Source organism: Thalassophryne amazonica, chromosome 9 (assembly GCF_902500255.1).
Source record: "Thalassophryne amazonica chromosome 9, fThaAma1.1, whole genome shotgun sequence".
NCBI classification, from domain to species: Eukaryota; Metazoa; Chordata; class Actinopteri; order Batrachoidiformes; family Batrachoididae; genus Thalassophryne; species Thalassophryne amazonica.
Window position 1 is genome coordinate 74959741 of NC_047111.1, and position 23624 is coordinate 74983364.

Sequence of the window (23624 nt, forward strand, 5' to 3'; positions counted from 1 at the left end):
TTGAGATGAAAGGCTAGATTTGATGTTTTGGTGAAAGAAACTTTTGTATTTCTTCATAATCGATGTAAATAAAGTCCAAGACATATTCAGTGACTTGGAAATGTTCATGTTTCCATCCCGACTTGTCTAAAGCAAAGTGGCAATAAAACTGATTAATATTTACAGGTTTTATCAAGTAGAGAAGCTTGAATCTTCGACTGGACTGGGTTGCTTGACGTGAGGACGTTTCGCTTCAAATCACAGAAGCTTCCTCAGCTAAAATTCTTGCTCTGGTAGTCTGACTTCTGTCTTGACTCTTGTAGAGAAGAATAAACCAGAAGCCAACAAAAGCTGGAGTTTTTTAGAGGTCACCAGTGGACCTCAGTCTGCAGTTCATCTCCACCTGAAAGACACTAACCACACGTTTGAGGACAAGGAAGTTAAAATCTTAGCCAGAGAGAAGAAATGGTTTGAGAGAGGTGTCAAGGAAGCATTCTTTGTAAAACATTTGAAACCCAGCCTTAACCGCAAAGCGGGTCTCAGACACGCTTTGTCCCCTGTTTACAATGTGGTACTCAGGTCAAAGCAGTTTCAGTCTTTTGTTCATGGTAATGAGTCATTCACGTCATCAAGAGAGAGAGTCATCAAGGGAGCCATCAGGGGAGGCTTCCGTCCTGTCATTAGGAGAGTGCTAACTAGAGCACAATAGGTGCTAATTAGAGCTATTGTTTAGTCACTAGCCTATAGCAGTCAGCCTCTCGGTAGGTGGGGTCTGATTAGGTTAAAAAACTCCAGCTTTTGTTGGCTTCTGGTTTATTCTTCTCTACAAGAGTCAAGACAGACGTCAGACTACCAGAGCAAGAATTTTAGCTGAGGAAGCTTCTGTGATTTGAAGCGAAACGTCCTCACGTCAAGCAACCCAGTCCAGTCGAAGATTCAAGCTTCTCTACTATGGAACCCACCTGGACAACTGAGAGCCTACACAGGTTTTTATCAAGTTTTAGAGAATTGCTTTCAGTTTGAGTAAGATAATTTTAGAAATTTTTATTCTTTATTTTTTGTATTTCTTGTATTTAAAATGGCATGAACAAATTAAAATGTGTGAAATACCATTTTCCAATACTTTGGAAGGGCACAGTATCCTAACCTTACGATGAGTGCAAAATGAGTGTGGTATTATTACTGTTTTCATTACTGCACTTTGTGTCAAATCATAGTCATATCGTATATCATATTGATATGACAATATTGAGATGTGATAATTTGGCTATATTGTACAGCCCTACTGTCAACTATCTGAAAACTCTGAATATTAATTTAAAAAATGCTTAAAGTGGCAGGGGGATAAGAGTGCTGTAATTACGGGGGTCAGCTGAAAGGCAAAAAAGAAAAATGCTTAAAAAGGTGGGGGTATGGGGGGCAGAGCCCCTCCAGAAGCTGAAAGGCAAAATAAGGAAAATGCTTAAAAGGTGGGGGGTCTAGGGGAGCAGAGCTTCCAGGCATGTGAGAGACAAATCACGAAAAATGCTTTAAAAGGTGGGGGGTCCCCCTCCTCCCGAAGCCGAAAAGTTTTTAATGCTCCCCTGAAGCATTTACTCAAAAAAAAAAAAAGTCTGAAGGACCTAATGAGATGGTGAGATGCCGAAGAGCTTTGCTCGTTCATGTCCGTGACATATGCATATTTTTAAGAACAGGGGTATGTAAACTTTTGATTGCAGTCATTTGGGTAGTTTCTGTTGTCATTATGATTTAAAAAGAGTAAACACTGTTGTTCGACAATGAATGGTTTCACACAACCACGAACCATGAGTGACAAAACAGTCTTTGTGTTATCATTCATATTCTCTGAAAAATGTCCAGAAAACAAAAATTCTGCCATGGTATGTATGTAAACTTATGAGCACAACTGTAGATACGAGGATGATTGCTGAAAGAAATAATCACTTTTACAACCAGTTGTCTTCAGTGATGGCAGTTCTCAAAACTGGTTGTGCGAGAAGGAGACCAGTGAGGGAAGCCACCAAGGCACCCACGATAACTCTAAAAGGAATTATATGCTTCTGTGGTTGTGACTGGAGAAACTGCATATTCCACCTTTTCTTGTTGTATCACCAATCACAGCTTCATAGTTGAGTGGGACAGAAAAGGATTTTCTTCAAAGAAAGTGAATCAGATGGAGGTTCGAGTCTCCCATATACCCCAGAGGATGTACTGCTAAAATTTCACATCCTCTTTTTAAGTGTACAGAGGCAAAATGATAAAAATTGCCACTGTCTGAATACTTACGGGCGTACTGTGGCTTCCAGACACAAAGGTCCATTGTGGATAGAGGACACCTGGTGGAGAATTGTATGTAGTGCACATAAAATTAGGCTAATCTTGATTGCATTGTACAAGAACTCAGTGTATTTTTTTTTTTTTGCGCGCACTCTGTTAACAAATGTTGTGAATGAATGTTGTAAATGTGAAAGAAAAACCCATGTGTATTGTTAAAGATAATGTCTTTAATAAACAAAACCTGTATGATTTTCCTTATACGTACATACATATATACATACTTAAGTGTGTGAGTCTTTAGGAAATACTTGTTTGCATGCTTCTATTGAACATTTTCCTTCTATTTGCATGATATAAACTGCAGCTGGGAGAAGAATAACTGACTGACCCATAGCTCTGTTGCCTTAAGTATGTGGAGATGTTTGTGCATGAGGCTGGATGCTGAGGCATGGTTATGACGGCGTGCCAACACAGGATTTTAGGTCTGAGTGTTGCAGAAGAAAAGAAGCAGACAAATGGTCCAGATGCAGGAGCTCTGCAGAAACATGCTGACGGCTGAACACTGAAGGAGTTTCGCTGCACAGAAGAAAAACCAAGATGTAAATGAATGAGAAAAACCTGTCACATTGACATTTCAAGTCCATTCTGCTTACCATTCTCCAGCGTGACTGTGGCAGGCACCCCAGATATTTTGCACATGTAGGTCGTGTTGTGTGGCAGTTTGTCTGTGAAGCCCTGCAATGTCATCCTGTATCCGTGAGGTAACAGCGCCTCAACCTGACTTTTGTCTTTGAACTGCAGGTCTGCTGCCGAACCTGACCCATTGGTATTGATGACCAACTCCTTGGATCCAGAGGACCAGGAGAACTCATAGCTGTTGATCTTGCTAGGCTTGGGCTGGACCCGACAGTCTACTCTCAGTTTCTTGTCATCGAGGCATACTGATATCAAGTTACACTTCACTGAGATCACCAACACTGGGGCAGAAACAGAGTATGAACAAGTGAGACGCACATAGAGGGACACTGCAAAAATAATTTGAAATGGTATAATATCACTAATTACTGGCTCATTATCATTATGACAAGTAAAATAGTGTTGAAATATTCAAATAAATTGGTTTTCACCTCCCAGAATTGCGCAGACAAACAGGGACTTGAACATGTTGGAATGGCACTCATCCAACTGAAAAAGACAATGAGATTAGCCTCATCCATAACTACCACAAAACACTCCAAGCTGTCATTAAAGGGAGCAACACACGGTATTAAGAACAGGGGTATGTAAACGTTTGATCAGGATCATTTGGGTAGTTTCTGTTGTCATTATGATTTAAAAAGAGTAAACACAGTTGTTTGACAATAAATTGCTTCAGCCAACCACTAACCATGAGCGAAAAAAAGTTTTCATGTTATCATTCATATTCTCTGAAAAATGGCCAAAATAAAACAAAAATTCTGCCAGGGTATGTCAAGGTTTGAGCACAACTGCAAAAAGTAAAATGTTTCAAGCATTTTTTTATTTTAATTTTGATTATTAAGGGCATCAGCTCTAAAACTTAGAAAATGTGTATCTTAAAATATTACAATATTTCATTTCAAGGCACTGTTTATGCAGAATAAATTCCACAAATTTCTGAGTCTGGTTCAGTACACACACCCGGAGTCATGCGGAAGACTGCTGACTTTACAGTTGTCTAGAATACACTTGTTGACACCCTCCACAAGGACGGTGAGGCAAAGAAGGTCATTACCAAAGGGGCTGGCTATTTATAAAGTGCTGTGTCAAAGCATATTCATAGAAAGTTGACTGGAAGGGTAATGTGTGGTAGCAAAAGATGCACAAGCAACAGGGATGACTGATCAGCTTTATGGAAATGCTCATTTCCTTTTACAGCAGGACATGGCAGCTGCCCACAGTGCCAACACTACAAGTAAGTGGTTTACTGACCATAGCATTGCTCTGCTTGATTGGCCCATAGACAGTGCCTCATGGAGTACCTAGATGAGATGAGAGACACCAAAACCAACAATATGGACAAGCTGAAGGCCACCACCAAAGCAGCCTGGGCTTTCATAACACCTCAGCAGTGCCACGGGCTGATTGTATCCACGCTACACCGCAATGAGGGAGTAATTTGTGCCCAACCAAGTACTAAGGGTATAAATGAACATACTTTTCAGACGTTTGACATTTCATCAAGGAGAAGCTTAAAAAGAGCAGAAGCGGCGCAGCTCCAACCAGCTTCTCTTATTATGAATTAATGGAGAAATAACTGGAGGATGATCGCTCTCCAAGGAGCACACTGGAGCAAAAGCCAGTTTTCCACTGGAGGAAAGTTCACCCGAGACACTGGAAAAACCTAGAAGGTTAGTCCTGTTAAAAACACGCAAATGCATCATTCCTCTTTTTTTACGATATGTATTTAGTTCAAGTTTATTGTTGGTGATTCGTGTGAAGTTATCCCAGGTGGTTATGAGCAGAGAGATTCACTGAATAAACCAGGGAGTGATACTGTAAACTGCATGAACACAGTCTGTCATCGAGTTAGCGAACGCTGTATCACACGTTAATTACTGCTCTCATAGATACAGATGATGTAAACAGCATGTCGGAGACCCTGCTTACATCATGCTCCTCATTAGAACCATGAGGACTTCTTGAAATTTCCTTTAGAGCTCATTGAAAAAATGTCTTACAAAGTCATTGCATATTTATTTATTTGGAGAGCTTTATTTTTTTTAGAAATGGTAATATTACAAAGTTCCAGCAGAATATGACAGTTGATGTCCTTCAGACAGTTGAGACACAAACATACATTCATTTCAGTTTTGTTTTCCTGTTTTGAGCTTTGTGAAATCAAAAGCTGTGTGGATGGGTTACATATTCAAATATAGTAATACAATGATTTGTTGGGAAAGTGTAGGTACACGGACCCACAACAGGGGGCGCAAATGAACGGACAATGGAGGAAGTCAAATAACAACACTTTACTGTTGTGAATGGGCACAACATACACAACAGATTACAACAATAGACAAAAAGCCAAATCACAAAAGGTGTCGTGTGGGCAGGCTCGAAGATAGAAGACGTCTGTCCAAAGCAGAACCGGAACCACACGATTTCCTCCGCCACCAGACCCCGGGAATAGTGGAGCCGCCAAGTCCCGAACTCCCAGGTGGCCACTGCCTCCACGTGTCGGACCTGGTACTGCGGGCGAGGAACAAAAAACAATTAAATGTGGGCGCGTTTGCACCCAGCAATCCACACGGCAGGAAAACTACCTCCACCTCTCGTTGGAAAAAAAGTCTGCTATTCAAGGCACCAAAGTCACAAAAGGATACTGTCGAAAGATCACACAGTCAGCTGAGAACGTTACCTTCCAGGTAGAGCGATATCTCGGCAAAGAGGTGGAGACGTCGTCCTGCTGATGTACCCCTGTTGATCAGGTGATTGGTAACAGCTGTTGCAGGTGATGCGTGACAGCTGTCACCCTGGCTGCTCCTGTGAGGCGGCTGCGCCCTCTGGTGCCTGGAGCCCGCACTCCAGACAAGGCGCCCTCTGGTGGTGGGCCAGCAGTACCTCCTCTTCTGGCGGCCCACACAACAATGATTCTTTGGTATACATGGCTGAGAGAACCACAAAGAGAAAACATGAACTTTTTTCTTTGCTAACTGAAATTATACATTCTTTCTAGAACGAAAGCCATCATCAGGTGATGCCAAGCTCCTGGGTGATCGGTCAGCTCAGCAGAGATTTTTCCTGGACAACATGCAACAGCAGCATGAGAGGAATCTGGAAAGAGGAGAGAGGCTTCTTTCCAGGTTTATGGAAGAAAGTACTCGCTCAACTGAACGTGTTTTAGGGCAACTGTTTGATGGTCTTAAGGCTATCCTTCCTCAATCCTACTCAACGGAGGGGTGAAGCTTGAGGAGCTCAGCTGCAGCCAGACTGTAAAATGAAAAGGTCTGTGCTCTGATTTCTCTTCTAGATTAGATTTCTTCATGTTCTTTTTTTTTTTCAGGTGCTCATGTGTACATACACAAACACACCGTGCCAGGAATAAATGATCATTTAAAAGAAAAGGTGGTGAGTGAACAAACCATTCTGTGTTTTGTAAGCGGCTTATATCCTCCTCCACAGCGCCTTCATTGTTGTTGTTGTCATCCCCTGACAGCTGCGCTTCATCCTCGTCTTCTGTGGCGTATGGCTTGAACATATACGGCTGGAGCCCCTCATTATTTTCACCGTCGCTTCGTTCATCAGAAACTTCCTCATTTTCTTTAAAAACAATCGATATGTCACTTAAATCTTCGCTATAATTGCTCACTATGCCTTCGCTGTCCATGTCTGCCGTATTGGTAAACAGAGCCGCACTTCGACACATTTGTACTCGCATGACGTCACATCTGTCGCAGCAATAAAGTAGAGCAACTCGGAGGCGGTAAATACAAATTCTCAGATGGGTAACGGAACGTCTAAATCCTTGTTCAGTGTAATTTTATGGTAAAAAAAACAAAAACAAAAAAAACAAAGACAGCATGTGGAAAAGCTTTTTTTTATTCTTCAAGAATATGTAAAAACGTCATGGCGTGGCAGGGACCCTTTGACCAGACTGTTGTGGTCCTGCAAGATTCTTATTTTATATATGTACGAGGTCTGTTAGAAAACTATCCGACCTTTTTATTTAAAAAAAAAAAAAAACTATATGGATTTGAATCATGTGCGCTTGCATCAGCCAAGCTTGAACCTTCGTGCGCATGCGTGAGTTTTTTCACGCCTGTCGGTTGCGTCATTCGCCTGTGGGCAAGCTTTGAGTGAGCACTGGTCCACCCCCCTCGTCGGATTTTCATTGTCAGGGAAATGGCTGAGCGATTGGAGCAGCGCTGAATCAAATTTTTCCAGAAACTGTGAGAGACAGCCAGGTGGAAACCATTCGGAAGATTCAGACGGCTTTCGGTGAGGATACTCTGGGCGTCACACAGATTAAGGAGCATTACAACCAGATTAAAGACGGCCCACAGCGGCGGAGGGCGCGCTGTGCTCCGAGTGGCCATCAACAGGCTGAAATGACCAGATCATTTCCAAAGTGAAGGCTGTGTTGATTCGGGACATCGTCTGACTACCAGAGAAATTGCAGAAGAGGTGTACATCAGCACTTTTGCGGCACATTCCACTGTTACAGGAGATTTTGTAATGAAAGACGTGCGGAGGAATTTGCGCGTCGGGACGGAGCCACAATGGCGCACAACAAAAAGCACGTCCGTATTGGAAGTCTCACAGGACAAGTTGTGACATGCCCAGCTGTTGCACAATTTCTCGGATACTCACTCGACTGAAAAGCCACCGAAAGCCGTCTGAATCTTCCGAACGGTTTCCAACAGGGACGTGCTTTTTGTTGTGCGCCATTGTGGCTCCGTCCCGACGCCAAATTCCTCCGCACGTCTTTCATTACAAAATCTCCTGTAACAGTGGAATGTGCCGCAAAAGTGCTGATGTACACCTCTTCTGCAATTTCTCTGGTAGTCAGACGACGTCCCGGATCAACACAGCCTTCACTTTTGAAATGATCTGGTCGTTTCAGCCTGTTGATGGCCGCTCGGAGCGCGATGCGCCCTCCGCCGCTGTGGGCCGTCTTTAATCCGGTTGTAATGCTCCTTAATCTGTGTGACGCCCAGAGTATCCACACCGAAAGCCGTCTGAATCTTCCGAATGGTTTCCACCTGGCTGTCTCTCACAGTTTCTGGAAAAATTTGATTCAGCGCTGCTCCAATCGCTCAGCCATTTCCCTGACAATAAAAATCAGATGAGGGGGCTGGACCAGTGCATACTCAAAGCCTGCCCACAGGCGAATGACGCAACCGACAGTCGTGAAAAAACTCACGCATGCGCACGAAGGTTCAAGCTTGGCTGATGCAAGTGCACGATTCAAATCCATATTTTTTTTTTTTTTTAAAAAAGGTCGGATAGTTTTCTAACAGACCTCGTATATGGAAGAACGTTGTATTGACTTTAATTTAAAAAAGGAGAAAATGTGCTTGTCAGATTTTTTATTTTATTTTGTTAATGGAGATGACCGTTTTGGAGAGGAAAGTGATTGGACATGTATTCCTTAATGCTGCGTTTACACATAGGCAGGTCGTGTTATGAATGTCATATTTGCGTCATTTTTGGCACATTCCTGACATTCTTAACGTGACTTAATGCATCTGAATAGGTTTTTTAATAGTGCGTGTTGGTGTGTGATATTCGTGATTTTCATGGAGCATGTTTTTGACTGTTAAAAAAACCTTCCACGAATGTCACACACCACCCACATTTCGCCTCATGTTGTGGAGGATGCAACTGAGCGTGTTGATCTGTCTTGATTAATGGTGATCCTTAACAGAGCGTGACAGCGTTCTTCTCTGATGTGCGCACAATTAAACCCTGCTGCACCTCATTCAGTTTCATTGCTGCAGTATGCTGAAGAAGGACAGTGTTGTCAAGTTGGCTAAAAGTCTCATTCCAATGCTCATCAGCGCACTCCTGCAGGTATTCCACCTGTTGCATGTGCCTGATGTTTGGGAAAATGAGTGGGACAAGAGCCGGGTGGAGCCACACATCTGGCTCTCTCCGTCTCCTCCTTTCTGCACCGCTCCATGGCACAGAGCCCAGCTAAGCATGCAATCACAAAGTTCTTCTGCTGTGGATTAATCTAGATTTTGAGGAGCAAACTGGAGCAGTCTGAATTGTTCAGCAGCTGACGGTTGGATGAATATGGGTGTGTGTGTGGAGACAATTCACCTCATTCACAACGTGATGTCACGGTTTCAGCCAGATCTGGGGGTTTATTCTAGTTTTTCCCCTTTCTGTTGTTCTTTTCAGCTTTGATGTATTAATATTTATTTTCATCTGGAAAATGGGGGGTTTGCGGTGGTGGATCAGACACATTTATGCTTCATGCCTGCTCATCTCTAATGCGTGCTATAATACTTTCAATAACCTTTTGCTTTGCCCCCCAAGTACCTTTGAGTTCTGGGGTCTGTATCACTATGAAAGCATTTGGGTGTTTAACTCTTTGTATTGTTGGATTAAGCACCTCGGTGCCTCATGTCACATCACTTTCTGTGCTCTTGTTAGCCCCTTAGTTAGATTTATAAAGTCCCATCTTCCCTCAGTAGCTAACTGGTTTCAGGGTTCCTTGGAGAAGGATATTATCTGGGATTGGGGCTTGGTGAATGGGTATATGTTTTCATCTCATTGGGTTAATAGAATATTGTGTGTTTGGTTGTTGTTTCAGTTTCTTTGGTTCCTCTATTTGGTGGTTCCCCACATTAGGTACTTAGTTCACTCCCTTCAGGGTTCCGCATGTTTTCCTGCACGTTCTTCTGACTCCAGTACCCCCATGTGTCGGTCCCCTGGTTCAGTTGTGCGCCTTTCGAAGCCTCGTGATCCCCCTCCTGACCTGACCTTCCGCCGGAGCTCTGTCCTACCTATGCATCAGGTCACACCATGTGGCTGGCCTCCCACTACTACCTTTCGCCCTGTTTTTCGCCCGTTTGTTCCCTGGCCCGTTTTTGGTCATGTCAGTCGTCTGTGGGGTTTTCTGCCATATTGGCCTTCTGTTTGTCGCCCAGGTCCCTGTTTGTTCACCTCCTTGCTGTTTCCCCCTCCGCCCTCCCGGTGTCTGTGTTTCCTTTGTGCGGCTGCCGGTGTACAGCCGCATGGGGAGGGGGTACTGTCACGGTTTCAGCCAGATCTGGGGGTTTATTCTAGTTTTTCCCCTTTCTGTTGTTCTTTTCAGCTTTGATGTATTAATATTTATTTTCATCAGGAATTATTCTGTCATGTTTTTCTTGTCACTTTGTTCTGGTTATGATTCACTAGTTATTTTGTTTTCTTCATATGGTTATTTTCTGTTTTGACTTGTCACTTTGTTTTCTTTGTTACTTTATACTTTTGCCATCCATTCTGTTCTAGTTGTTTTCAGTCATTGTTTATTAAGTTATCACTTGTTCCTCTTGGTTATTATATTTGATGTATTGTTGTGTCAGGATTTGTTCTGGTTGTTGTTTGGTCACTGCTTTTTCTTATGTTTTGTCTTACTGCCTTGTTTTTCGTAAGTCAGTTTGTGTTTAATGCCATTTTAGTATTTTGCTCCATGTCTCTCGTTCTAGTCTGTGCTGTCAGTTCATGTTTAGTTTAGTTCTCATGTTCATGCCTGCTTCCAGTTGTATTATGTTCTGCCATAGTTCCCTGGTTTCTCCTCACGCCCCTCTGAGTTCTATTTCACTCCACACTCTGCACCTGCCTTCATGTCTTCATCCCTCACTTACATCTGATTATGTTCTCTCTGCACCTGTCATGTGTCCCTGTCTCTCACTTTAATTCTGTCTGCTTTGTATTTCCTTTCTCTCACACTCTGTGCACCTGTTCACATATCTTTGTCTTTTCTTCTCTCCACCATGTACTCTCTTCCCTCACTGTCTTGCACACATAGTATCTTTGTTCATTAGCCACGCCCCCTTTCTGGATCCTTCCTCTCACGTGCATCTTGTTAACACCACCTGTTCCTAATTTGTCCACATGCATATAAACCCTCACAGTCCCTCGCCAGATTGTTGTCGCTTCCAGCACACTCTCCAGCCTTCCTGTTCTTTGCCCTGTTTAGTCTCGCCGTGTACCAGTCTTTTGCTCTGAGTTTCTTGACCACGCCTTTTGCCTCAGCCTACATGCCTGTGTTTGCTCGTGCCTTAGACCCCTGCCTGGAAATGACTAAGTTTATGCCTCGCCCTACTTGTACCTCTGCTCCGTTATCTGATCACCTGTGTGCCGAACCTCAGCCTGTAATAAACATGACGACTTCTTATACCACGAAGCCTGGTTTGGGAGTTTGTACCATGGGTCCACCTGCTCCTGGTGTTGGGCAGCCACCTGTCATGACACGTGACAGAACATTACGATGTACTGTTACATGCAATAGCGTGGAACAGACTGCAACAGCACGGAACATTATTCTTGACCGTGGGTAAAGGTTCCTGATAATTCGCCAGCAACATGTGCCATTAGTCGTAACGCGTGGTAACAGGTTGCAGCAGTTCCTGAGGACACCTGACGCCTCTGCCTTAAATCATCACATTCGTGATCAGCGGCCAAGAATGTATACTTTGTAGGATTCGTGACTTGTTGTTGTTATGTGTTAATGCCATCCTTATCCTGCTACTGCCGGAACTGCTCTGCATTAAGACTTGTCTTCCAGGCTGAGGAAAGATGCAATCAAAGTGACCAGTGTTCTCCAACCAGTTGTTGCTTGCATTGTCCCTCTCATTCTGACAGAAATTATGAAGTGCACAGCAGATTGCTATCGCTGTGCTGGTATAGCCTTTTGTGTAACGGCTGCTTAGTGTCGCCTATGTAGTGTTCGTTACAGTTTTCTTGACATCTGATAGAATACACTACATTGCTCTGTTTGTAAGTAGGGATCCTGTCCTTAGGGTGAACTCATTTCTGTCTCAAGGTGTTAACAGGTTTAAAGTAAACTGGGATTTTGTGCTGTCTGAACATCCTCTGTAGTTTTTCCCCTGCTCCTACTAAATAAGGGAGAGACACTCCTCTTCTTCTTGGCTCTGTCTCCTGTCTGTCTGGTCTCTTTGTTCTTTGGGACTTCTGCACTTTATCCAGGTACCATCATGGGTAACCACATACTGTGAGGGCATATTGTGAGGGTCCACTGGTAGAGAGGGCGCCGGTGGACCTCAGTCTGCAGTTCATCTCCACCTTAAAGACACTAACCACACGTTTGAGGACAAGGTAGTTAAAATCTTAGCCAGAGAAAAGAAATGGTTTGAGAGAGGAGTGAAGGAGGCATTGTATGTGAAACAGTTGAAACCCAGCCTTAACCAGGGAGGGGGTCTGAGACACGCTTTGTCCCTTGTTTACAATGGGGTACTCAGGTCTAAGCAGTTTCGGTCTTTTGTTCATGGTAATGAGTCATTCACGTCATCAGGAGAGCCGTCAGGAGAGTCGTCAGTCCCATCGGTAGGAGGGACAGCTACCCTGTCATTAGGAGGGTGCTAACTAGAGCACAATAGGTGCTAGTTAGAGCAATTGTTTAGTCACTAGCCAATAGCAGTCTGCCTCTCAGTAGGAGGGGTCTGGTTAGGTTTAAAACTCCAGCTTTTGTGTCTTCTGTTATTCTTCTCTACAAGAGTCAAGACAGAAGTCAGACTACCAGAGCAAGAATTTTAGCTGAGGAAGCTTCTGCGATTTGAAGTGAAACATCCTCGCGTCAAGCAACCCAGTCCAGTCGAAGATTCAAGCTTCTCTACTATGGAAACCACCTGGACAACTGACAGCCTTCACAGAAACTTTCCGAAAAATAAATAAAAGCACTTCATTTAGTCATATTTGGGTCAGTCTGGGTCAGTTTGGGTAAATTGTCGCACCAGTTGTGATGTTGTGGATTGTGGGTCTATGAAAACGACAGACGTTCAGAAATTACCTACCTGCATGTGGCTGTGTGTCCCGTCAGTTAGTCCCATTAATTGAGGGATATGATGCATTTCCTAAAAGCTCCGTCTGATCTCCAAGGCTTCATTTTCATTTGGCACGTAAATCAGCTGTTTAATCAAACGGTCCTTTCATTACGGCTTTACAAAACATGTACACGGATTTCTTAACCGTGCCCTGTGCCACATCGCGTAAAAACACATTTCTATGCGCTCATCTCTTTCTGAACATGTGCTGAAGAAGAAGCATGTTCCTCTGATGCTGCAGTTTCAAAAGAAACACACAAAGAATAATCGGAATCTCGATTACTCCAGCTAACAAATCCATTGTTTATACGGGCGAGCTTCCGGGTACAACTCAATATGATATCATTTGCATATGTCACAAATGGCAGACGTCACAAGCAAAGTATTATGGGATTGCTTTACTGACTGAATTGGATGGTAATCATGGTGCACTTAAACCCACACAGCAAGCGGATCACTTTATGGCACGTTCATGTAAACAGGACAATCTGATCCACTAATCGGATACAATTCAATCAGATCAACAATAAAGTGCCCATGGAAACGTGTATGACCACTAGATGAGTTATACTTCTTTAAAGAATGAGGCAGGGCTGGTGGCCAGTTGGTTGAGTGTGCTTGTTTCCATTGCAGAAGGTTCCTAATTCAAACCCCACCTCTGCCCATTCTCCATGTAATACAGAGTTGCATCAGGAAGGGCATCCAGTGTAATACTTGTGCCAAACCAGCATGCAGATCCCAACTCGGATCTGCTGTGGCGACCCCGAGTGAAAAACAATGGAGCAGCTGAAGGGACTTACTTTCACTTCTTCAAAAGAATTAAGGCAACCTGAAAATGCTGACGTTCAGGGTCTCCTCACTCTAAGTCAAGAGTATTGTGCTGAAGACACAAGTCACCATACCCACCACACCACAGAACAGCCTTGGATCCTGGATGGCAACAACCCAGGCAGACAACCCATCACCACCCATCAAAACTTGCAGTCAGGTGTCCCATTGACCTTCTCCAGCTGATGGGCTCCCCAACACGTGCAGTTACGTGAAAGATAATGCCCAAAATGTGGTTCATGGCCAATATGTTGCAGCTGACAGCTCCTTACAATGCATGCGACACTTATCAAGGGTTTATTTTTTTTGTTGTTGTTGTTTTGTTTTTTTCAGGAAGGGCATCCGTCACAGATCTTGTCAAATAAACAGCCACATCCACTTGAAAATAAATGACTTTCTAATGATCATCTATGTGGGGCTCCAGAAGGTCACAGTATCAGCATTTATAGAAGGTGAAAATAAAATAGCTACTCAGTTGAATCTATGACTGCAAATACAGCAGGCATACGTCACAACCCATATGTGGGTTCCTCCCCCAGGCAATGAATTGCTTCCAGCACTTGATTCAAACCCTCCGCAACCTACTGTAATGACATCATCACTCACAGCAAAACATTAACCGATAATTCAGGTTTTCTGTTCCAGTGCGTATGAGTCCTCAATGTTTTTGTCAAGGTATCGTCATACATTTTTTCATGTAAATCCAATATCAAGACATTTCCAGTTATCACTTCCCCCCAGTCACAAGTTATCCTTATTACTGGTTTCCTATGAGGAGTCTTACCTACAGTCAGCTCCTGTTTGATTGGGGACCTAATGGCTGACGACAGCAGCTTCAGTGTGGAGCACCGCAGAGCATCACGTTGTGAGAGGAACTGAGAGAGATACAGGGAGACGGAGGGAGAAAAGGGAGGGTTGAGGGAGGACCACAGAGCTCTGATTCGTCATTTTCCTCTGCAGTGGCTGATGGAGGACAAACCAGACTGTCTGTTCTCTCTCTCTTTTTAATAACACCGTGTTGTGACCTTGTCTCTTCTCTCATTTGCTCCTCTCCTCATCTTTCTCTGTTTCATAGAGATAGACCTCTTTTGATCTTCATGTCTGTGTTGTTTATACTTTTTGCTTTTTTTTACGTTGACACTCGGTGTGCAGCACATAATGCATAAGCAGTCTGTTATTAAAGAGATAGTGCTGTATTTGAGGTAATGAATAAATGCATACAATCAGAGTGATCCCCCACCCCCACCCCCAATGAACCCCCAGAAAATTCTGGAACTGCCATGCTGAATGGCTTATGTGCAGTGGCTCAGTGGCTCCACCTAAAGGCCAAGAAACAATTTGGGACAGGCACGTAGTGCAGCAGAACCAGATTGTCATGATTCAGCAGCATTAAATATACATTAATCTATTGGTTTGTCATATCTTCATGAAAAGTGCAAAATTTTAGAATAAGTAGTGTTGCTATTTGTTATTGTACAGCTGAAATTCTTAGTGTATACTAGGTTCTAGCATATTTTTGACTGGTGTCCTGTCCAGGGTATACCCAGCCCCATGCCCTATGACTGCTGGCTGACCCTTAATTGGAGTAAGTGGGTACTGAAAATGGATGGACGACTACACTGAAGACAGACATTAGTCAGTCCTTGTAATGTTATGACCCTGACATTTAGTACCATTAAACGAGGCCTACAAGGAAATCTGTTGTGTGTTGGGGGGTTTGGCTGGATGTTTTTGTGTTTTCTTTTCTTTGCTCTCCAAGTGGTATGCAAACTGGTTTTTGTCTGTGGAGAAGGTGCTGGCAGAAGAGTCCTTCACCCTCATCAGCATTATTAGCTGCACCTGTGGAGGATGTTCACGTGCAGGCCTACTGACTCGCAGCACCTGTGGATGATGCTCACGTGCAAACTTAAAGACTTTCAGCTGAAGCAGATAATGAGATGGCGTTCTGCATTTAAGCCATGAGTGGTTCAAGCAGAATTGCCGGGAACTCGACCTTGTGACGTTCATTTGTGAGATGCTGAGGACCGCGCCAGGGTTTGACACATCGTGCCTGTGAAGGAGGACGGGTTAGGGACACATGCTGTCAGCACACATCAGAGGTGATTATTGTCTGAATGATCATTAATAGTAATTTGGCATTCTGTTACGCAGTATATTTGAACATTGATGAGAATTGTGCAGTTTGCTTCTCACTGCCGTGGCGTATGGACTGATGATCCTCCACCTGTTGTGAGAAGCTGCTCATTTACATAAAGCTTAAATTCAGACCTGAATGTGTTGCTGATAGTGTGTGCCTCTGAAGGATATTTGCTGTAGCTCTGTTGACTTATCTCACCTTTTTCCATCCTTCACAGAGTCAGTTTGTCGTGTCCACCTGGGGGGTGTTTGGTGGTGAATCTGAGTCCAGAAGCACCGAGGCTTCGATCCTTTTGGGCGCTGGAGAGCGCGCCGTCCTTCACTCCGCCAGACAACCCACATATTTATGTTGTACACTAATTATTGCACTGGAGGGGAAATAAAACCGTTTTGTTTGTGGAACCGCTTTCTGGTTATTTAGCGCTGGGTTCGGTCAGACGTTGGTCCGCTCCTCAACCTGCGTCTGCACATAACAGTAGTTCCCGGCCATTCCAAAATGGACTCAGCGGCAGAAGCGGTTCCATTTGCTGAAAGAGTTCAAGAACACTTGGAGAAAATATGGGAGCAATTACAGCATCTCGCAAACCAAATTAAACAAACAGATGCCCGCGTTACGGAGCTTGCAGTGCAAGCCGTTCCGCTTCCTGCTGCTCCAGCTGCGGCACCATCGATACCGGTGCAGATAACTCCGTCACCCAGAGATTCGGCTTCCGAATCAATCATTTGTCATCCGGAGCCTTATGCGGGAAACGTTGAAGCCTGTGCTCCGTTTTTGATGCAATGTTCTCTGGTTTTTGCTCAGCGACCGGCTTCCTTCTCTTCTGATGGTAGCCGTGTCTCATATGTGACAAATTTGCTCCGAGGTGACGCCTTAGCTTGGGTCACTGCGTTGTGGAGTAATAACTCTCCATTGTTAGGATCCTTTAAGGATTTCTCCCGGGAGTTCTGCTTGGTTTTTGACCATCCGGTAAAAACAAATAGCGTTGCCCAACGGTTGCTGAATCTCAGGCAGGGGAGGCGGAGTGCGGCGGATTATTCCGTGGATTTCAGAATTTTTTCTGCTCAGTCCGGTTGGAATTCCGCAGCTTTAAGAGGAGTGTTTGTGGATGGTTTGAACGATTCATTAAAAGACGAGGTAGCAGTCCGTGACGAACCAAAAGATTTAGATGAACTAATATCTTTGGTTATTCGTCTAGATGATCGGATAAAGGAGTGTGGACGCGAGAGAGGGCGGACATCAGAGCGGGTCTTTTCGTCTCGGGGCTTTCCCCGACACAGATCTGGGCTGCCTCTTCTTCGCCCCACTGAGACTCCTCCGACGGGACCTCTGGCTCGTCTTGCGGATGAGCCCATGCAGCTCGGACGAGCTGAAGCCGCCATATTGCCCCGGTCACATAAGCGTCAAGAAAGATAGTGATGACGTATCTCCAGGTGTTCTGGGACAGGCAAAATAATGGACACAAAAAAAAAAAGACCTTTGGTTGTTTAGTTATTTGGGCTATTTTCATAAAGTCCATATTTCACATTTTCAGTGATGTTGTGCAGTTGTAGCACTTGCATTTTTCCTCTGCAAAGCCTCTTACATCCACATTTGGTCACCTGTTATCAGTGAAGACTCGTGTCTATCCAAAGGACATGGCTGACTTTAAAAGCACAATCACTACTACTTCTACTAAACCCTTACACCTGAAACACTATCACACATTCAACATACATTCTACAGCATGCATGCAAGGGCACAATTTAGAACTAGAAATTGGGGGGACAAAGTGCGAGGCCTGCAGGGCCGAAGCCCATAGGCGGGGGGTCTGGGGGCCGCTTCAGGTCCCCAGAAGCCAACGGTTTCTAGATAAGCTCAGATGCATTCTGAGCATCCAGAACAGTAATTTTAATGTTTTGAGAAGACCATAAAGTGGACACCATTTGACTTATGCAATTTGAAACTGTGGATATAAGTACTTTATTCTGAGAATAGCCAGCACTGATTTTATTAACATCCTGGTGTAAATAAGGTATCAGATTTGGGCATTAGTTCTACATGTGTAGAACTCAAAAAGAATGATAGGTTGAGTTTTCATTAAAAAAAACAACTGCAATGTGGTAAAATGTATTCATAAATATGAAAGAACAGGCTCTTAATAATTATTAACTATCGCATACTGTATTTTTTTCCTCAAGATTTGTTTTTGCATAAGTTTGAAAAAACAACCATAAGTTTAGAATAAATTACTTATCATGAATTTAATTTTCGAAGTGGCACTAATGACAACACTCATACTGAACATAATTTTGCTTGCATAGACTGATTTTGGAGACCAAGCAATAATAGCAGATGGGCATTCTGAGGTCCCAGATAGCTTTTCTGATTTCCTTTTCTAACTTTCAGAATTTAGTAAATTAGCATATGGTCCATTGATACTTATGTGTAGACACTAGTCCCTAGAGGCGACTATTTTTGATTTCAAATCTGGGCAAATGCAGTCCCAGAAAATTCCGAATGTGACAAACAAGAAACAGGTGTTGTAAATAAGTCAATGTTCCTAAAATACAAACTTGCAGAAACAAAGATACTATTCTGACATGGTTTTTCACATACGACTGACATGGTTTGCACACAAGACTGGCATAGCATGTTTCAAGTACACAACATATATGTCAGAAGGTGGGGAGGACATACCATATTCTGTCCCCCCTGGTTGAAAGGGTGGGGGGGACATGTCCCCCCTATCCTCCACCAAATTGCGCCCATGCATGCATGTACACTTATTAAAAACAGATACATCTAAAAAGCATTAAAATATTGCCTGAAGTTAATTTCTCTGAAGCCCACAGTGCAATATTTAAGAGCTACAACATTGAAATAAACCAAGATTGTGCAAATATATGACAAAAACACATATTTCCGGGCACCATGTTGGAAAAATGGCCGAAAAATTATATATGTATTTATCTGCTGCACTATAGAAAAAGACAGAGTACTAGAGCCTTGACTATGTACCTTAAGTGTGCCACCATGTGGAGCCATCCGCCATCACTCAAGGGGCCTGAAGTCACTCAACAATGAAGCAGTATGTACATTTATCTTTGCAAAAGATAAGTACGGAGTAGAAATGCATTTGATTAAAAACAGAATTTAAAGATTAAAAAACTCAAAGAGATAATTTATTGAAAGAATATCCTTGTACAGTTTTGAGCCATTGTCAGAACTATGGGTAGTACAAGCTTAAAAGCATTCAGTGAGTTACAAAAACATAATGCTTACAAGTCTGTCTGTGCCTGCAATAATCCATGTATCAGCCTAGCATACATAAAGCAATGCTACTGGTCATGCTTTTTGGTGTTTGTCCTAATTTTCCAAAAAAAAAAAAAAGTTCAAATACATTCACCAGCTTTTTTCAGTTAAAAGAACTGCAACACTCACTTTTATGACATCTTCATAGCAGCTCAGAGGTTAAATAATGGAGTACAGTAAACAAACATTTCAGAATATTGCATTTGCTGCATTGACTCTATGTCTAACTCCTTAGACCATTCGTGATGGCGGCGCTGCTTCTTTGGTGGCACACAGTCACGTGATTAGTCAGCCCTCTAGCTCTTGTTTTTCTCTCTATGAACAAGCATTGTGTCTTATTCAGTCTGCAAGCCAACATATTCCTGACAGAGTCTGAGTGTTTTGTATGTGTACAAATGCAGTGAGTTACCATTAGCCTAATGTAAAAAAAAAAAAAGACTTTGCTGACACAACTCCATATGTCCAATGAGAATAGTACACAGGTGGACTTGAACCAAGAACCTTCTGGTTTGAGGGTATGCACGTTAACCATCTGCTCCTCCTTGATAATCTCTTGTCATGCCTGAATGACAATTGAGCAGCACAGTCTCGTTTGAGGGCAGGCGGCGCTAAAGGGGTAAAATATGACACATATGATGTAATTTCTCTACTTCTGGGACAGAAACATGGCACTTTCTCTGAGGTTTTGGGCAAATTACATGTAAACAAAGTGAAAATGCAAAGAAAAAGTAACGATGCATTGAGAAGTGGACATGTGTTGCAGTGTGTTTATGACCTGGAGCACAAACGTGTGGAGGCGGTTTTGCAGGTGAGAGAATATTCTGGCTAAGGTCTCTTGTTAATGTATTTTTACTTCAAATGTGTTTTTATATTTGTCTTATATATTGGTATTTTATTGAATGGATGAATTGTGTATGTATGCATACTCTCGGGCAGATGAATAAAGTATCTATCTATCTAGCTATCTAGCTAGCTAGCTAGCTAGATAGCTATGTAGGCTAACACTTACCGACACTGGGAACCAAAAAAAAGGAACTTTTTGAAACTGCTGCGGTGCTTGCAGCCGAAAACAAAACAATACACCATTTTCCTGTTAGAAGTCGCACTGTTTGTGGGAAGAGACTAATCCCCAGGAGGAGTGTGGGAGCCCTTACCAAAAAATAGTACTTATAAGTATATAAAAAGTAAACTAGAAGTATACTTGAAACATACTTGCATATACTACTTTTTGGTAAGGGAGTGTTGCCACAAACCATTCAGAGGATGGGGGTTTCAGTGTAAACCATTTTAAAAAGGCACATCTTAAACCGGCAGGTCCACTAGGTGACAGCGAGAATGCTTTTAAGTTTACTGAGTGGTGAATGGTTTGTGCTGAAACTCCCACACTCCGCCCGGGGGTTCTCTGCTGTGTTTGTGCTGGCTGTCCCCAGATGTGGTCAAATCCCATGATATTGCGTAGGGGTTCAAACGAGACTGCACTGCTCTATTTACAGTGCATTCAGTTTAAGGTGCGTTTCAAAATAAAAGCACCTCTTGTGCATTCGGCTAAGTTCTTTGCATTTTGGGAAATTCTCTTGTGGATTAGGTAGAAAGCTATAAAAAGTGATCAGACAAGATGCAAACAATATATACTGTAGGTAGGCACAAAGACTCCTGGGTGATTCTTAGACTATGGGCACTTATTATGTCCTTTGATCATATTGTATGAAAAACAGAAAAAAGGGGAAATTTCACACTTTTATAGTTATCTTTACAATGAAAGTGTGTTAAGAAATTTGTTCTAGTAGTCTATGATGACTTTTTCACCTTTTTTTCAGCATCATTATATGCAAATATTGCCGTTTTGTGCTTGTCCCACACCCAGACTTTTGATCTTCAATGATAAAAATGAATGGTAAAGAAACATTTTTTCTAATGTTTTAAAATATCTCTGAATAAAATATCAGTAAAATAATCAAAACATAATTGGGGTATTCAATGTCATACAATTGTTGTGATTTTTTTAAACAAAATGTAGTTGTCCCACACTATTGCCGTAATTTCCACCACAACACTGTAATTGTTGTGAAAGTGTAGGAACACGGACCCACAACAGGGGGCGTAAATGAACGGGCAATGGATAAGCCAAATAGTAACAATTTAATGTTGTAAATTGTGCACAACGGAATACAGACAATAAGTTTGGAACTACAGTCAATTACACGTTGGGTGATGTGTGGGCAGGCTCGAGGATAGGAGACACCCGTCCAGAACCGAGCCGGATCCCACACGGCCCTCACCGCCAACGGATCTGAAGAACACCGGAGCCGCCAAGTCCTGAGTCCCCAGGTGGCCACCGTCTCCAGCTGTCAGACCTGGCACTGCTGGCAGAGAACAAAAACAGCACAGGTGAGTGTGAGTACGCACACTCAGTAATCCCACAGTCTGTGTTCTTTTGGGAGGGAGCACCTCCACCTCCAATAACACACTCGTGCAGCTCCTGTCTAACCACTTATCTGGTTGGGGTGTGAAGCGAAGTCGTCGCTGATCACACCAAACGTCAATCCCACAGATAAGGCAAACACCACAGGAAAACGGCTGCAAAAGAGTTCAGATTATTGTTCAGTATTAAGTCAGCAGAGAAATTACCTCCAAGGTAGCTGATTTTTCGGCGGGGAGGTGGAGTTGCAGTCCGGCCTTTATGGTGGTGGTGATGTGGATGAGTGACAGCTGGTGCTGATGACGAGTGACAGCTGTCACTCCCGGTTGCTATGACGCCCTCTCGTGCTTGAAGCCCGCACTTCAAGCAGGGTGCCATCTGGTGGTGGTGGGCCAGCAGTACCTCCTCTTCAGCGGCCCACACAACAGTAATGTCCCTAAACAGTTTGTATGAAAGATTGTTTGGGTAGTTTCTATGGAGATAAACAGTGACATCAGAGCACATGTATATAGCGCCAAATCACAACAAACAGTTGCCCCAAGGCGCTTTATATTGTAAGGCAATGGTGTGGTGGAAATTACATTTACAAGGCCAATAGTGCCCGTAGTTAAAGAATCACCCTCCTGCAAAAACTGAATTGTAGTTTCGGACACTGTGAATGTTTGGTGTTAGTTCTTGTTGAGACGTTGTTGACAGGGCTTAAGTGGTTGTGATGTAGAAATGCAGAAAAGCACCTGAGTGAATGCTGATCACCTGTTGCTGCATATGACTGAATAAGTGTGAATGCAATTCATGCAGTATGAGAGTCACTGAAAAGACCATCTCTGTGTGAGCTGTCCATTCTTCAATTCAATTCAATTCAATTTTTTTTATATAGCGCCAAATCACAACAAACAGTTGCCCCAAGGCGCTTTATATTGTAAGGCAAGGCCATACAATAATGATGTAAAACCCCAACGGTCAAAACGACCCCCTGTGAGCAAGCACTTGGCTACAGTGGGAAGGAAAAACTCCCTTTTAACAGGAAGAAACCTCCAGCAGAACCAGGCTCAGGGAGGGGCAGTCTTCTGCTGGGACTGGTTGGGGCTGAGGGAGAGAACCAGGAAAAAGACATGCTGTGGAGGGGAGCAGAGATCGATCACTAATGATTAAATGCAGAGTGGTGCATACAGAGCAAAAAGAGAAAGAAACAGTGCATCATGGGAACCCCCCAGCAGTCTACGTCTATAGCAGCATAACTAAGGGATGGTTCAGGGTCACCCGATCCAGCCCTAACTATAAGCTTTAGCAAAAAGGAAAGTTTTAAGCCTAATCTTAAAAGTAGAGAGGGTGTCTGTCTCCCTGATCTGAATTGGGAGCTGGTTCCACAGGAGAGGAGCCTGAAAGCTGAAGGCTCTGCCTCCCATTCTACTCTTACAAACCCTAGGAACTACAAGTAAGCCTGCAGTCTGAGAGCGAAGCGCTCTATTGGGGTGATATGGTACTACGAGGTCCCTAAGATAAGATGGGACCTGATTATTCAAAACCTTATAAGTAAGAAGAAGAATTTAAATTCTATTCTAGAATTAACAGGAAGCCAATGAAGAGAGGCCAATATGGGTGAGATATGCTCTCTCCTTCTAGTCCCCGTCAGCACTCTAGCTGCAGCATTTTGAATTAACTGAAGGCTTTTTAGGGAACTTTTAGGACAACCTGATAATAATGAATTACAATAGTCCAGCCTAGAGGAAATAAATGCATGAATTAGTTTTTCAGCATCACTCTGAGACAAGACCTTTCTGATTTTAGAGATATTGCGTAAATGCAAAAAAGCAGTCCTACATATTTGTTTAATATGCGCTTTGAATGACATATCCTGATCAAAAATGACTCCAAGATTTCTCACAGTATTACTAGAGGTCAGGGTAATGCCATCCACAGTAAGGATCTGGTTAGACACCATGTTTCTAAGATTTGTGGGGCCAAGTACAATAACTTCAGTTTTATCTGAGTTTAAAAGCAGGAAATTAGAGGTCATCCATGTCTTTATGTCTGTAAGACAATCCTGCAGTTTAGCTAATTGGTGTGTGTCGTCTGGCTTCATGGATAGATAAAGCTGGGTATCATCTGCGTAACAATGAAAATTTAAGCAATACCGTCTAATAATACTGCCTAAGGGAAGCATATATAAAGTGAA

The 23624-nt window shown here is 43.1% G+C and overlaps 1 protein-coding gene and 1 pseudogene across 1 annotated transcript; one reads left to right on the forward strand and one right to left on the reverse strand.

Moving 5' to 3' along the window:
• Positions 1 to 2520: 2520 nt before the first annotated feature.
• On the reverse strand, positions 2521 to 14640 carry LOC117517401 (thy-1 membrane glycoprotein-like). Its single transcript, XM_034178404.1, has 4 exons — positions 14386 to 14640; positions 3384 to 3441; positions 2910 to 3233; positions 2521 to 2832 (listed from the first exon to the last, which is right to left on the reverse strand). Exons 2-4 carry the CDS (start codon positions 3418 to 3420, stop codon positions 2735 to 2737), a joined length of 459 nt encoding a protein of 152 aa, XP_034034295.1. The 5' UTR covers positions 3421 to 3441; positions 14386 to 14640; the 3' UTR covers positions 2521 to 2734.
• Positions 4248 to 23624, forward strand: part of LOC117517960 — a 139774-nt pseudogene continuing 120397 nt past the window's right edge.

What these genes read in the sequence shown, in the direction of transcription:
- LOC117517401 (XM_034178404.1), bottom strand. Translation starts at nt 3,420, where the DNA reads ATGTTCAAGTCCCTGTTTGTCTGCGCAATTCTGGGAG. An exon ending in TGTCTGCGCAATTCTGGGAG is followed by an intron (nt 3,234 to 3,383) that starts GTGAAAACCAAT and finishes TTTCTGCCCCAG; the next exon opens with TGTTGGTGATCTCAGTGAAG. An exon ending in CACAGTCACGCTGGAGAATG is followed by an intron (nt 2,833 to 2,909) that starts GTAAGCAGAATG and finishes TCTTCTGTGCAG; the next exon opens with CGAAACTCCTTCAGTGTTCA.